This window comes from Hipposideros armiger, unplaced genomic scaffold (genome assembly GCF_001890085.2).
Source record: "Hipposideros armiger isolate ML-2016 unplaced genomic scaffold, ASM189008v1 scaffold_8, whole genome shotgun sequence".
NCBI classification, from domain to species: Eukaryota; Metazoa; Chordata; class Mammalia; order Chiroptera; family Hipposideridae; genus Hipposideros; species Hipposideros armiger.
Window position 1 is genome coordinate 6,612,005 of NW_017731358.1, and position 15,842 is coordinate 6,627,846.

The 15,842-nt window shown below is 37.1% G+C and overlaps 1 protein-coding gene across 1 annotated transcript in view; it reads right to left on the reverse strand.

Moving 5' to 3' along the window:
- Positions 1–680: 680 nt before the first annotated feature.
- Positions 681–15,842, reverse strand: part of SLC49A4 (solute carrier family 49 member 4) — a 70,309-nt gene continuing 55,147 nt past the window's right edge. Inside the window, exons 8-9 of the mRNA XM_019652671.1 lie at positions 8,879–9,061; positions 681–1,338 (exon numbers count right to left, since the gene is read on the reverse strand). Coding sequence (XP_019508216.1) covers positions 1,223–1,338; positions 8,879–9,061 — 299 coding nt within the window. The 3' untranslated portion in view covers positions 681–1,222. The remainder of the gene's footprint in view (positions 1,339–8,878; positions 9,062–15,842) is intronic.

The following is a 15,842-nucleotide window of genomic DNA, read 5'->3' on the forward strand; positions in this document are numbered from 1 at the left end:
TGGAAATTGTTTGGCTTTTCTGTGGGAGAGGAATTATGTAAATGTGGATAATGGTAATATTATAATCCCACCAGAACATATTTTATGTAATAGTGAAATACATGTCCGAGAGCTGTCCAATGAGTTACTGTCATTTTTTACACAGCTATCATCCATAGAAAGAAAACTTGTACTGGCAAAATACTGCCCTCTCAAATATACTGACTCCATACAGAATTGAATATTCTATAACCTGAACTGAAATACAAGAATGTAATTAGAAATCATTCAACAGATCTGAAAGTTTCAATGTTATAAATTGTTATTTTCAAACAAGGGTCACTTAATAAAATGTAACCCCAGGAAATAATAGCTGGTTGCTGGACTTATATCCCATATATATACATATATATATATGGGCTGAAGACACAGAATATTCTATGTGATTTGTCATTTTGTTTTTAACAAAGTGCTAAATCAGAACAGTTACATTTTCTCATACAATATTTAATGTGACTACATTAAACACTTAGTCACCTTTAACGTAATTATTTAAGAGCCAAGTAGATGAAATTGTATTTCACAGAAACAAGGATACGTTAAGACTGAGACACAAAATATGTGCTCTGAAGTCACTGGAAAGCACTTGATCACCATAATAAAGATGGTCAAAGGTTTCTGACCTAATTAAAAATAAGGAGTCATATAAGAAATGGCTTTATTAGAAAAAAATGTAGTGTACATGTGGCTAATTTCTATCATAGAGATACTTCTGGGCTATTTGATAATTAAAATCGGATACAGGGTTTAAACTTCTTTAGAAGTTAGTGGCATTTCTTCCTATTCTGGTATGTGACTTAGGGAAGTAGTTATCTTCATGTGATAGACAATCCCTTATTTCTTTACATAATTACCATTAATCAATCAGTAGTTTAGCACTGGCACAAAACACAGAGGGTAGGTAGTGCTTTGTGTAGAAGACATCACACTTCCAACCCCAGAATCAGGCACGGGTATGCCATTTAAAGTTTTTAAATCCCCTATGATCACTCAAGTCCACATTATTATTATTATTATTACCTAATAGTAATTAAATTAATGTGATCACCTGTAACCTAACAAAACCTCTGAATGAAGTTTCTCTCTTCGCCTTGTTTTCCTGTTAGATGTGTGATTCCAAGCGAATGTGCAGTGTGCGGTACTGATTTCCAGTCTCTTTTTACACTCCTTCGAGCCTGTGCTATTAAACTGAGACAACCACATCGAGATAGAGTCTGTCATAGGATTCCCTGAAGCACAGAATGAGGAGGAGACTGAGCAAACACGACCCGGGAAGGCACCAGTTGAACCAAGACAATTCTGTAAGACAAAAACATGCAGCTGTAAGCATTCATGTGTCGCCAGCAGAAAACCACCTGTATGCTGGGAGCAATCTGCTCTGCATTCAAAAGCGCTTATAATAAATGTGCCCCGGAAGGCCCGAAAACCGGCTTTCAATAAACAGTGACAATCTGGAGTCTAAGTGATGCATGGAATATATTAAAGGCTTTCATGTGGAATATTTTTAATCAATATTGTTAATAACTTTCTATCAGTTTAATCCACCTTGACTTTGGTGGCCAAAAAAAATCTATTACTTTCAAGAAAAAAAATCAATCACTGTTAAATGCTAGTTTGTTAATTATTTTTTAAGTGCCCTCTATCATCATCATTCTTGTCCCTGTTTAGAACTATCTGATGGATCAGAAAAACAAATGAAAAAACCATTTGACTTTTTAGATAACACTTATATATATATATTTGGATAGAAACATCTATTTCTCAGCAAAAACATCAAGTAGTAATCATTGTAAAAAAAAAAAGAGAGAAAATTTATAAAAAATAAAATAAAACATAAAAAATTTAATCCTGGGCTGGCCAAGTGGCTCATTGGTTAAGGGTTGGCTTGGGAGCGCGAGCTCTGAGTGGCAGGGCTGCCGGTTCAGATCCCACATGGGCCAGTGATGCTCGCCCTCTACAGCTAAGATGGTGAACAACAGCTCGACCTGGAGCTGGGCTGCCGTGGGTTGCCAGTAATGGCGTAGGCTGCAGTGGGGCTGCAGTGGGCTGCCGTAGGCTACCGTGAGTGGCTGGCGGCCAGCGTGATCAGCTGCCCAAGGGCTGGTGGCCGATCTGCCTCAGCTGGGGAGAGCACAGTGATCACAATGCCAGCATGGGCCAGTGGAGCGACGTCCTTACAACTAGACTGAGGAGCAGAAGGACAGCAACTTGTCTGTTCCCCTTCCCCGATTCCCAAATGCTGTTCCCTCCTCCAATTCCCCAATAAAATATTAAATAATAATAATAATAATAATAATAATAATAAGTCTATCTGTGTAGATGTTGGTGTATTTCTTTCTAGCCTTTTCTCCCCTCTTGCATAATAGTTATGTCTGATGCCAATTACAAGAAAACCTACAAGAATCATCTATGTAGGCAATTCTGTTGTGATGATTTAATGGAACCAAGAATATGCTACTTCAAAAATGCTTGCTCATGAATTCAGGACTCTCCAACAGGCCGGTCCTGGGCCTCTGACTACTAATACACCTGCCAACGGTGGCTGCCTCTAGCTGCTGTCTCCAGCTCTAGCAGCCCTGGAGCTCCGCATGTGTTCAGCTTCATTCCACCCCAACCCCCTTGTCCAGTCAATCCTAAGGTTTTGGGTACAGAAGTGAGCAGTTTCTTCACATAAAGAGGCTGGTGGTGGTGGTGGAGGGATGACTTCTCTAGTTTAATATCCGTTTAGCAGTTTCAATTTAAAAAAAATGAGGAAAACAAGTCTCTGGTACATTTTTTTCCTTTGGGCACTCCCATAGGTTTATATTTTCTCTTTGTATTTCTACAGAATGCTAATATTGCCCTAATCTTCAAAAATCATCCTAAAGATTTCCACGCTGCTGCTTTCATTTAATCCATAATTCATATGGCTGAAAGAGCAATTTATGCTCAGGAATGGAAATCAGAAAACCAATCGGTAAAAAAAAAAAAAAGGTGTTGAAATACCTTTTTTTCTGAAATATGCTCACAAAAGCTGCCTCCCCACCTCTCAATTTCTACAAATTAAGAGTCAGACATGCTATTGTATAGCATGTAATAAAGACATATATCTCAATGGTATTTTCATGCAAAGCTGTTTTTTCTGAACTTTACTTGGACTGAATATAACCGAAACCCTCTGAAAGGCTGTGACCTCTGGGGTCTTATCTTTATTCTTATATTTCCTAAAATTACATGCCAGGCGTTTTCTGCTTTTATAGTAACCATAGAACCTCTGGATATCTGATGATAATTTAGCAGGCAAAAAGAAGCAGTTAAAAAAAAACAGGAAGAGGACAAGCAGCAAAACAGTGACAGTAGCATACCATTTGTAGTGAGCATTTTGACTCTGAGGTCAAATTTTGAGCAAAAGCTTAAAGAAAGTATGGTACTGGGCCGGCCGAGTGGTTCAGTTGGTTAAGAGCTCGCTCAAGAGTGCAAGCTCTGAGCAACAGCGGTTCGATTCCCGGCCTGAGCAGAGCTGCCACTGAGCTGCCAACAGGTGGCAGGATGGCTCAGCTTAAAAAAAAAAGAAAGTATAGTACTTGACAAAGTGGTCTACAATGACATTTTCTAAGTCCCAGAGACTAAATTTCATGGGGAGCTAGAATAACACACGTGCAGCAACGTGTGTTATTCTAGCTCCCCATGTCCTTGCTCTTCTTAAACCCAAATTTTTGCCAAAGCAGCTTAGTCAACTATTGCCAAAGCAGACCTTTTATTTTATCAGAGTTGTAAAATGGTTCCTTCTACCTCAGTACAGATGAAATCTTTAAAAATGCCTCATAATTGTTCTCTGGTGTCATGATTTGTTGGTTCATGTTTACTATTATGCCTCTGTTTGAAAAGTCAAGTCCACCTTTCACCTCTACATTGTCCCCAGTGAAAACCATTCACATAAACCATAGCTTAGGTGCTCTAATAGGAAATGGCTTGTTTAAAAATTTCATTTGGCTTAGCAGTAGCAAAGTCAACTCGTGTGCTTTCTGAGCCCGGTGTCATATGATGTAATTGAACCAATAGAGTCCTGATCCACTGAAATTTTCTTATTCTTGCCCTTTAAATATTTTAAAATGAACACAGTTTTCTAACATTCCTTCTCTTGTTCTTAACTAGAGAAAATATAAATCCATACACCAAGGCTCTATAATTGGCCTCTATATCTCTGCTGGTTCTCTATCGTGTATCACCTCCACTGTAGCCTGTGTACTCTCTTTGCCAATTTATAGTTTAGACAGGTGCTATATTTTACTCAGTGAAGTAGGCTCTGCACCAAATGCTGATGCTCTGCTGGGACCAAACTAATTAGGCTTTTGCTTATCTTCTCACATTTTTTCTTACAGAAGCACTATTACACTTTTCACCTTGTCTTTCCCTTTAGTGATGCCATGCTTTTGGTTTCTACCACCTTCTAGTACTTGTCTGATACTCTTGGAGTACCAGATACCACCCCTCCAGAACCAACCTTCTATTTTCTTTGGTGATTTAATGAGAATTATGGTGATTTAACAAAATTGTTTCCATTCTCACTCAAGAGGAGCCAGCTGAAATCATGATTTCACAGTGTAATGTCCTGCTTCCTTTACTTCACATTAATTACCCAACAGATCTGACCATCACATTGCATTACTTTACTCCTTAGATATAAAATTACTTCTCACTAGCCCACATCTGTTGAACCTGTTCTGGCATTAGTCAATTAGTCAATTAGCCCCCCACCTCAGCCAGGTCCCTGAGTCTTTTGAGCCATAATGTGGCCTCAAATTCATGGCCAGCTGCTTCAAAATAAAAGGACTGAGGTTAAAACAAACAAACAAAAAACCTGTAATGATTTTAGCCAAAACCCGCTGCAAAGCTTCTAGAACAACCCCCCTCTCCCAGATAATACAAGCTTCAGAATAAGTGATCAACTATAAAATAGAACATTAGAATACATTTCAGAGAATACAAAAAATATAACAGCATTCCCAAATTGATTTTGTATGTAAAGTTATTAGAGCAAAACATCACTGTAGCTGTCTGAAATAACACTGAGATTCTCAAAGCAAACATTATAGAAAGCAACTCAGTTTTACAAATGTGCTTATATCAGGGAGCAGGTAACAATTTCTTTTGAGTGACGATAAAAAATCCGAGTGAGAAAAACTCTAAGAAACTTCTGACACTGGCTGTCCCAGGTACCTAAAGCAGAATCAAAACAGGACATGGGACCCAGGGCTCCAAATAAGCCAGTAGCATTGGTATAGAAGTCTGTGTGACACTCACTATCAAGGGTGGTGGTGGCTGTAATCTGCGAGCAAATCACCAGTGGAGCCTTCCTTGCTAGGCAAGCCAATCTGTGGTTATTTTGGGGTTAGTTGTACAGCCCTGAAAAACTGCCTGTGATATAATCTACTATGAAGTAGCTGGCCATAATCACTAGATAGCACATTGGGGGGAAATAAAAACTCTAGACAGGAAGTTTAGTATTTCTTTGAGAAGTGACCTAAAAAAACCCACAGATCTTTATGATGATTAAAATCAGGCCTTCCAATCATGGAACTAATAGTTGAATTTTGACATATAATTTAACTTCTGGGTGAAGTTTTCAAGTTTTAAAATGACAAAATTATAACATTTGAACATTGGCTCTAGTGAAAGGGAATTTAATTTATAATGAAAAACGTTTAGGGTACTAGGCTGTGGAACTAGAAGTTATTTTTAGGGAATAATTTTACAGAATTTTAAGATGTGCAATTCATGTATCATCATACTTCAGTTATAAGGCATGTGAACTTTTGCTATAGGGCTTTAGGACAACATCGATTCATCATATATGTGAAAGAAACTCAACACTGTTTTCATAGCTTAATACCTTAGCCTTGGAGGGATGTAGGATATGTTTGTGTATAGTCATTAGACACACTCACAAATAAACATATAAAAGCATTTCTTTAAAATAGAAGCCTGGATATTTAAATTCCTAACATCAGCCGGCTAATTAGCTAGAAGGAAACAAAGCAAACAATTTGTGAGTGCCAGTTATGCCCTGGTCGAGGCTCTTTCACATATATCTTCTTATTAACTCTCTGAAATGTCAAAATGTGCTGAGATTTTTTTTTCTCCTGAAAATCACCTTGTTGGATTAAAATTAATTATTATTTAAAGTTTCATTTTTCACAATAATCATGGAGTTTAGGCAGAAACCTTTAACATCTACCCAGATATGTGTAAGAACATGTAATCAGAAACCAACCAAAAAAGAAGGAAACCTTCCTCCCTGCCACCCTGCTGCATAAAGCCTGATTATATCAGTAAGACAGGAAGTAGCAGAAATGGTGCTAAGTGTTTCTTCTGCCGCCTATGCCAAAGAAACAAAAATATTTGCTTGTATCTGGTCACTGTGAATCTGCAAAATGGGGAGTGAACCCTGACTGATGTCAGGTACAGTTAATTCATGCCAGATGCCAGGCTCTGCTGAACACATTGAAAGCTGCGGTGGGACCTAGGACAGTAACAGAGATACTCTACTAGCCAAGCAAAATGGCCAGGAGTGCACTGGGCTCTCCCAGTCCGACAGTGCAGGGGTAGTCCCTGCCTTAAACTGATCAATAAATACGCGTGATAGTCTAGAGACCACATGCAGGAAGTTTATTGAAGGATATCATTATCTGGCATCTGCTGTTGGTGTTTTTAAATACCGAAAAATCATGCTCTACCAGGCTGCAAAAAACCACTTAGCAAACCTGTGACCATGAGCTGGAAAATTGTTTCTATCGTTGGGAGGGGCAACATAGCCATCTTTGATACTTTACCAGGCAAAGAGAGGCACTGAGCCTCTTAATTGCAACTGTGACATAACTGAGGTGGATTTAGGCTGATATAAATTTGTCAGATGAAAACTCATTGGAAGGGCCGGCTGAGTGGCTCAGTTGGTTAAGAGCTCGCTCAAGAGTTTGAGCTCTGAGCAACAGTGGTTCGAGTCAGCCCGAGCTGAGCAGCCGTGAGNACAGTGGTTCGAGTCAGCCCGAGCTGAGCAGCCGTGAGCTGCCAACAGGTGGCGGGATGGCTCAGCTAAAAAAAAAAAAAAAAAAAGAAAACTCATTGGAAGCAAAGACCTTAGTCCAACACCTAGTGATGGCATTTTCCCTAATGGAAACACGTTTCCAGGAAGACATTAAGCAGTGGTCTGACTTCATCAGTATCACCGTCCTTCATATGATAAACTAAACTCCCATCAAGTTTAGCACAGCTAAAACCTACTTTACCTGTACGTATTACTGATTGATAGACATAATCCAGTTTGTTGTTAATTATATCAACAAATTAATATATCATTTGAGTGTGTTTTGCTGTTAGGTGACAGTGCAATGTCAAAACTTGTCCAAAATCCAGGGCAGATTCTGTTCGATCAGTTTTGAAAGTTTCAAAAATTTATTTTCCAGCCAAGGAGTTTACTGTGGTTATTGTTTCGATTACAAGCCTGTCAGAAAGTTTCCTATAAACAATTAAGCCTTTTGGAGCATCACATTTTAAAGCATTTCTTACATCTGAATCTTATAAATTAGATTCTTCTATGTACAAATCATCCAAATTTACTGGTATTTGATGAGTAGTTAAAGAGAACAGTAACCAGGGGAAAACCAGATAGTAATTAGATTATTTAAGGTGAAGAAATAAAATGGGATACAAACCTAGTAGCAATTAATAAAAGCTTTATATTCAAGAATCATAAGTATAAATTCTTATTGTAACATGCAAAATATCCTAGATAACTGTGCGCAAATTTTCTGAAATAGTAAGACAGAATCTGGATCACAGAAGAGAGAATGTCAGAGAAAACCAAACAACTGTGCAAAACGGACCTCCACGCCAGCAGGGCCTGCCTTCAACATGCCCAGCAATCTCTCCCTGCAGTGTCCTCTCCCACCCCCCTCAAAAGTTTTTTTAAAGTTTCTTTCTCTGCTTAAGCTGTTTCTCCACTTTCTTCCCACCAATTCTTAATAGTTGAACTGGCTTCTAAGCAGAAATGTGGTGCCATCAAGAAGGAACTCCTTCAACAATTTGCCCAGCAAAGGCGTCTGCCTCTGTGCCCACTGACACTGCCTTCTCCCTTCTCCTTCTGTCCGAGGCACACTCCTCCCCTCGGGTTCTGGACCCACCCTTCCTCTTGCATAAGGCTCTCCCTCTTCTTCAAAGGTGGACTCCTGGGTTCTAACCCCAACCTTCTTTTCCGTCTATACCTGCACCAACCACATGTAGCTATTTAAACTTAATTAAAATAAAATAAAATAAAAAATCCAGTTCCTTAGCTGCACCAGGAACTGGTGGCTTGCAGCTACTGCACTGGACAGTGCAGGGCAGATAAAGAGCATTGCCATTATCATACAAAGTTCCACTGGACAGTGCTGTTCAATGTATTTCATGCACTCCTTGTGTGACCTCTCATTTATTCCTAAGGCTTTAAACTATGTTCCCTTGACATTAATTTATACCCTATGTTAAGAAAGTAGATTCTAAGTATTTTTTGAAAAGCAATACACCAGTGGTTCTCAATGACAACCTGCATATTGGAAACACCTGCGGGGGGGGGGGCTTTAAAAATATATAAATGCTAGACCCCAATTTGGGTGAATTAAATCAGAAATTCTAGGGGGTGAGGATGCATTAGATCAGGCTAGGATGCATTTCAAAATAACTGAAAGTGTTTTATTGTCATATGAAAACTCAAATAAAGTAACTTGCTTTAGCGAGGATTCTCCATATAAGTTCCCCATATAGCATTTCCACAAACCTCTCTTGTAACACATTTAGATAGCAAACAATAAGTCAAATTTCTTACCTGTGTGATAAAATGTGAGAAAAAATAAAAGTACTCCCATGAATATATTACTTAAAAAAGTGACAACTCCACAAGTAATTCCTTCTGGAACTGGGTAGACAGTTTCCACAAAAAGCTCAAAAAATATAGGTATACTGCTATTCAAGAACACTCCCAGGAGAATACAGGAGGCGTACAATGTCACTAAAATAAAAACACAAACATTTTAGTGTCCCCATAGCAGCAGTGAGTCATATCAGATAGATCTTCTGGGTCTTCTCTTTCATAAGTTACTGACATGCAATTTCACCTCTTTTCAATGATAGTTGATCTAGTTTGACAAAGCATCATACATCCATCAGCTCTTTGCTCAGGCTTTGTGGAGTAGATAGGAAAAGGTTTTGCTGTTGGATGATTACCAGTTTATTTGCTTTATCTTTTTGGTGGATTATTCCAAAGCATAGAAACAACTTTACCATAATAATAGAATTAAAAGGATTATTCCCCCCAGTCACACTCCTGGAAAACAGAGGGATGGATAAAATATAGCAACTTAAACCAAAATCTAGACAAATTCTATAATTTTAAAGAGAACTTCAAATCTAAGAATAAATGTAAGAAACATTAAGTGTTACTGAAAATTATGTATTTTAAGAGGCCGATTAATAATAGCCCTCAAATACAAAATAAATATTCAGCACATAATTCCTGGAGAAACACTTAAAATAGAATTAGTCTTCAATTTTTTTTTATATTCTATATATGGCATTATGTGTTCACCACCCAGAGTTAGTTCTCCTTCCATCACCATATATTTGACCTCCTTCCATCACCATATATTCTACCCACCTTCAATTTTTGAATGAGTTTTGTGTCAACAGTTCTTTAAAAATTTCTAACATTTTTGGAACACAGGAAAAAAATTCACCCAGAAATATATAATTAATAGCGGTTAGGATCTCAGATTAGCCAATAAAAAGCCTATTAATCCTATTCTGTAGTGAAATCTTTGAAAAAGGACATTATTCTTAGAAGAATGTTTAGTGAAATGCACCCCATTCCAAATAATTATATCATTGCTATTGTCTGCATACAAACCTTCACTAATTTTAATTTGAAGGTGAAAGCAGAGCCAATGAGGAAAACAGTGATATTGTATGTAGAAATATAAAATACATCTCTTATAGGCTAATAAGTACATCACACCCAGTGATGATAATGAGTAGAATTTATTCTAAGCTTAAAGTTACCAGGGAAATAAATAAAAATATTTATTAAGGATAAGAAATTTCTGTACAAGAACTGCAGACAATGAGGGAGTTACCCTAAATCTGTTACATATTATTCATAGAACATATTAAATTATCAGAATTTATCATAACTGATAATTAACAGTCCATGACACTATGGAAGGGGTAAAAACAATAGAATCCTCTGTTTCCTAATAGAATTTCTCTAATTAACCTCAACTCCTGCTTCCTCTTCCAATTATACTGGCCTTTTAGGAATTATAAAATATTTAATACATTCTGATGACATAAATAACCAGTGATTACTCTGATTTTCTCTAAATAGAAGACACAGATGAAAATAGAGAACAAAGGATGACAGTGAAAAAGAACACACTGCTGGCTAAAGCAGTGACCAAATTATCCACAGAATTAAACGGGAAGCATCTGATAGTCATAATACATGCCATTTAAAACATGAAGTAATTGTTAAGAGATTCTTAAAAACAGAACAAAACCTAGCACCTCATGCTCACTGTATATTTGCTAGACATAGAAGATCACGTAAACCAATCAATACATTCTACTTAACACACAGTGCATTAGTGGTTCATTAGACAATCTAGGGATGGACTATCACTGGTAGCTTTTGTAGAATATTCTATGTACAAGACACTTTATAATAATTTATTGGTCGGTTGGTGGTAATCAGAGCAGAGACAGCCACTGAAGCAAACACAGATGAGCCAAGGAGATTAAAGGAAGACAACACAGAAATAAACAACGGGAAAAGGCAAACTCTTAAGAATGAGAAAGTGCTACTTCTAAGTAATTATTCACAAACCAGTGATGGAATTACTATTTTTTAGGAACTATGTTTGGAAATAATTCTTTTGACACACTTCTGAAGGAAATATACTCTCATATATAATTTGTAATCAGGCAAATTAAAATGTAATACCTGATAACCATAAGATCGCCAAGGGGATACAAAGGACAGTTTGGGGAATGTAATCAATAATGTAAAGATTTGATAGGGTATCCAATGGACACTTATCTTATTAGGGAGAACACTTCATGCACAGTGTAGATGCCTGACCACTGCAGTGTACACCTGAAGCTGAATAATAATGTCAACTATAATTTAATATATATAGTCACAGGATGTGGAGTACAGCATAGGGAATACAGTCAGTGGAACTGTAACAGCTATATACGATGTCAGAGGGGTAGTAGATTGGGGGAGGGGGTTATCACTTTGTGAGGGGTACAAATGTCTATTACATTGTTTTGTATACATGGAACTAATTAAAAAATAAAAGAAAGTGAAAAAAATGTAATACCTGAAAAAGAATCATAATCTGTATCTAACAGAATAATTGCAAGTTGTAAAATAAAAAATGATAATGTAATGATGAGGACATACTGAAAGGGGACTATTGGTATGGGGCCTTGAAAAGAGAGATTTGATTTTATTCATTTTTTTTCAAGCACGATACACAAAAATAAGACACACACACACACACACACACACACAAATAGGATGTCTCAGAATAACAGAACTTGATGAAGCAGGGACCCTGTCTGACAACCCACTCGCGGCCATGAAGCAACTCCCGTGGCTTCGTTGCATGCTCATTACAAATCTTTTGATTTTGGTTTCCTAAGTATCTAAATTCTGGGAATGGAAGAGGAAATCTTTGTTATTGGAAAGACAAAATTTCTAGTGTGATTAAACATTGGTGATGGAACTGTAAATAGTTCATATTCTGGTGAGTAATCTGAAAATGCCTATTAGAATAAATAATGTCCTTATTGTTTGACCCAGAAATTCCAGTTCTAGGAATTTATTCTATAGCTATGCAGGTACAAGTATCTAAAGAACAAACACTGCAATAATTTGTAGTATGAGAAGAATAAAACGAGCTAAACGTCTGCCAATAGGGGGTTGGTTGTTTAAAAATTTATCAAAACATCCAAACGAAGAAACTGAACATTTGGGGTTGCCTCTAGAGAGGAAGTTGGGCACCACAGAAGGCAGACATTTTTCATTGTATACCCTTTATCTACTACTTCAACTGGACTTTTTTACTAGGTGTATATCTTACCTATTTAACAAAATCAAAAAGAGAAATTTCATTGGTAATGGAATCACTGATTTAATCCCACTTCATGCTAGTTTGTTAGCTGACTGACTCAGAAATGGTTATCACCGGGTGAGCTGACCCACAGACCTGATGCCTACACCTGCGAGCCACTAACCAGGCTTCAGTACAGGGTCCTTGACATAAACATTCCCACTTCATTTATTAGAACTCCTGTTATACATTGAGTAAGTGGGCCATGATGAAGGATATAACTTCCCAGGCCGGTAATCAAAAAGTGAGTATTTTCATTCAATTTTCTTACTCTTGATGTTTGCTTCTTATATTACAATAAAAATGATGACCAAGAGGTTGTTTTACACTGGATAGATATACTGAAATCAGTTCTTATTGCAGAAACTAAAGAATCAAAATAATTTATATAGGAAAGGGTTAAATTAAGATTTTCATAATCAGAATGGGGGAAAGGTAGCTGTGTCAGAACTGGTATAACATATTCCTCCCCAGGGTTCTGGGACATGCAGAAAATAGAAGCTGATTATTATGAGTCTGACTTTGACTTCCATTTGAGTTTTCAGTTTAGAGTCTGATACAGTGTCTTTACACACGTTTGGCAGATCCAGTGGGTGAATGTCATCTATTAAAAGTCAGGCAGACAAGATAATTTCCTGCTAGTCAGAGAGGGTTCAAACTACATGATCATTAAATACTTCCATGACTTTCTATAGTACTGATACTAAAATTAAAACAAATTGCCTTTCAATTAAAAAGTCAAGGTAATTTAGCAGAACAAACACAATGCTGATGCAGAGTTCTTTCAAAAGAGCTAATAAAATTCACAGGTCCATAATTTAAATTGCAAAACAACAAAGTCCTGTGTAGCACAAAATACAGTTACAATGGACGTGTTTCCAGAACATGAATTGGATCATAACCCTGAAAGTACTGCTCTCCCAACTCCTGCAGTCAATGACAAACCAAATTTCTAAACTTTAGGGAAGTAAAACTATGTACAAATACATTCTTATTAACCAAAACACTCAAAACACAGATGACAAAATTTCAGGTAAGAATAAGAACCATTTCCACTCAACATTTATTGAAATTCTCAAGATAACATCAATGACAATAACAATTTCAAGTCTTGGATTTATATAATTTTTAAAACATTTTTTGAAAATGCTTTAGAAAATATGATCATATTTGATCATCCTATCAACTCTTTTGAGACAGGTAGTTTACAGGTGAACTATCCAAAGTTCTGAAAGTCAAATTGACTTATTTAGAAACAATGTGAGCTAGCAGTGCTAATAATAATATAATTAAGGCCTACAGAATCTAACAAGTTTTCCACCAAGCCACCATGTCAAATTGGAAAAAAAAAGAAAAACACGGCTTGGTATTTCTTTTATTCAATGGTATGATATAACAGGCATGCTTCCCAAATCTGTATTCAGCACAATGCTGGAAGTGATTGCACAGAAGACAGATGCCAGAATAAAAAATAGAGCACGAAAAGGTTGGAAAGAAAGAGATAAACTTTAATCATGATAAAGGTAAAATAGGTCCAAAAAATTATTGCTTAGGTATATAAAAAAGAAAAGTTTAGCTTAAGCCTCTCTTAAAAACCATTTATCAGGAGACTATTATATGTAAGGCACTATGCTACAATAATAAATAGGACATACTCCATCCTCAAATCACTCCTGGTCTAAAGGAATATGATAGATGCCTATTGGCTCAATAGCCATTTTTGTGCAGTGTTAAGATAATTATACTTCATTGTCTTAGAAAAAGCTATGTCTAATCACAAGAAACAAGATCCTCACAATATTAGGTGCTGAGTGCCACAGGGAAAGTGTGCTAAATTCTAGTAATATATTTGAGAAGGATAATGACAAGCTATGGCAGATTTAGAGGAAAGTGACTATGCTATGCTGGTCAGTGGTGTGGAATCCATTTTCCAATGACAAAAGGTTGTAAGAACTGGGGGATGTTTAGATTAAAAGCTAAGGCCAGGGCCATCCAAGTGGTGCATTGGTTAGGAGTTGGCTTGGGACGCCAGCTCTGAGCAGCAGGGCCCCGGTTCGGATCCCACATCAGGGCCTGTGACGCTGCGCCCTCTACATCTAAGATGGCGAATGACAGCTCAACCTGGAGTTGGGCTGCCGTGGGTCACCTGCGACGGCGTAGGCTGCAGTGGGCCGTTTGCCATAAGCTACCATGAGTGGCTGCTGGTACCCGGTATGAGCAGGCAAGAGCCACTGTGAGCGGCCGTCCAATGGTCGGCGACCTATCTGCCTCACCCGGGAAGAGTGTAATGATGGTGCCAACTTGGGCCAGTGGAGCGACATCCTCCACAACTAGACTGAATAACAAAAGGACAGCACCTTGTCTGTTCCCCTTCCCCGATTTCCCAATAAAATCTTTAAAAAAAAAACTAAGGCCAGACATGACAAATATCTTCAAATATTTTGAGGGACCATCAATGGAAGTGGGAGGGAGCTGACTTGCCCTGTGGAAGCTGTGTTGTTCCAAATCAGTTATCTCAAAAGGAGGAAGAATTTCCCAGGACCCGGAGCTGACTAATCATGGAACAGGTAATGTGTCTCCTCTTTTGGGAGGTACTCATGTTTTAGTCAGATGCACATATATCTGGATTATATGGAAGAGATACATTTATTGAATGATAAGTAATATCAGGTGATGACCAAGGTTCATCTATGTAGATCAATAACAAATTTAAATACATACAGGAGAGCTTAAGTAGGATATTAAAAACAAAAATTTTATAGATGCTGCTAGGTAGATAAGAATAGAGAATTTGTTTAGTCTTATTAAGAAGCATAAATAAAAAAAAAAAAAAGAAGCATAAATAAGAAATAAGGATTATAAAAAAAACAATAAATTTTATTATAAATTTTCTTAAAGATCAAAACCAGAAATTTCCCCAAAGGGTAGGTTTATAACATTAATACACTTTATTGGATAAATTTTTATTCCTGTGCATACTGACTGAATTTTTATTTTATGATAAAGTTCGGAAAGTTAACTGGGAATTATTAAATTAGACCTTTATTAAAAATATTTTTACAATCTAAACTTGATACTACAAATGAAAATACTTTTTGGAAATAAAGACACATGTATAAAGAAAAAGAGTAAACATACAACACAATACTAACTACATAGTATTTTCATAGTTTTTGAGCATGTTTAACATACAGAATACATGCATATGTATACACACGCACTGATATACATTTCTGTATCACCGAGCTGGTCTCACATTAGAGTCTCAGTCTCACATTTTCTTCCTAAAATAGATTGCTGTGGCCTTCATAATCTACCACTAATGAAAATATCCAGTGCATGAAACTGTGATTCCAAAAGAGGATGAGGCATATTGTGCTGTGATGCTCATTAATGATGATGATTTTCTTTCTTTGTGTTATTAATCTGTGGTGTCCCTTGCTTAGCCATTTCATTGGCATAGTTTAGTCCTATAGTGGTTGACAGTTACGTTTAAATTCTCTAAGGGCTGGAAGGCAAAGTAATTATCTCACAGAAATGAAGCACAACTAATAATCCTTTGTAATAGTGGGCCCAGAGTAGAGACTGATTGAGAAACCAGATTTCATAGGCAGAGGT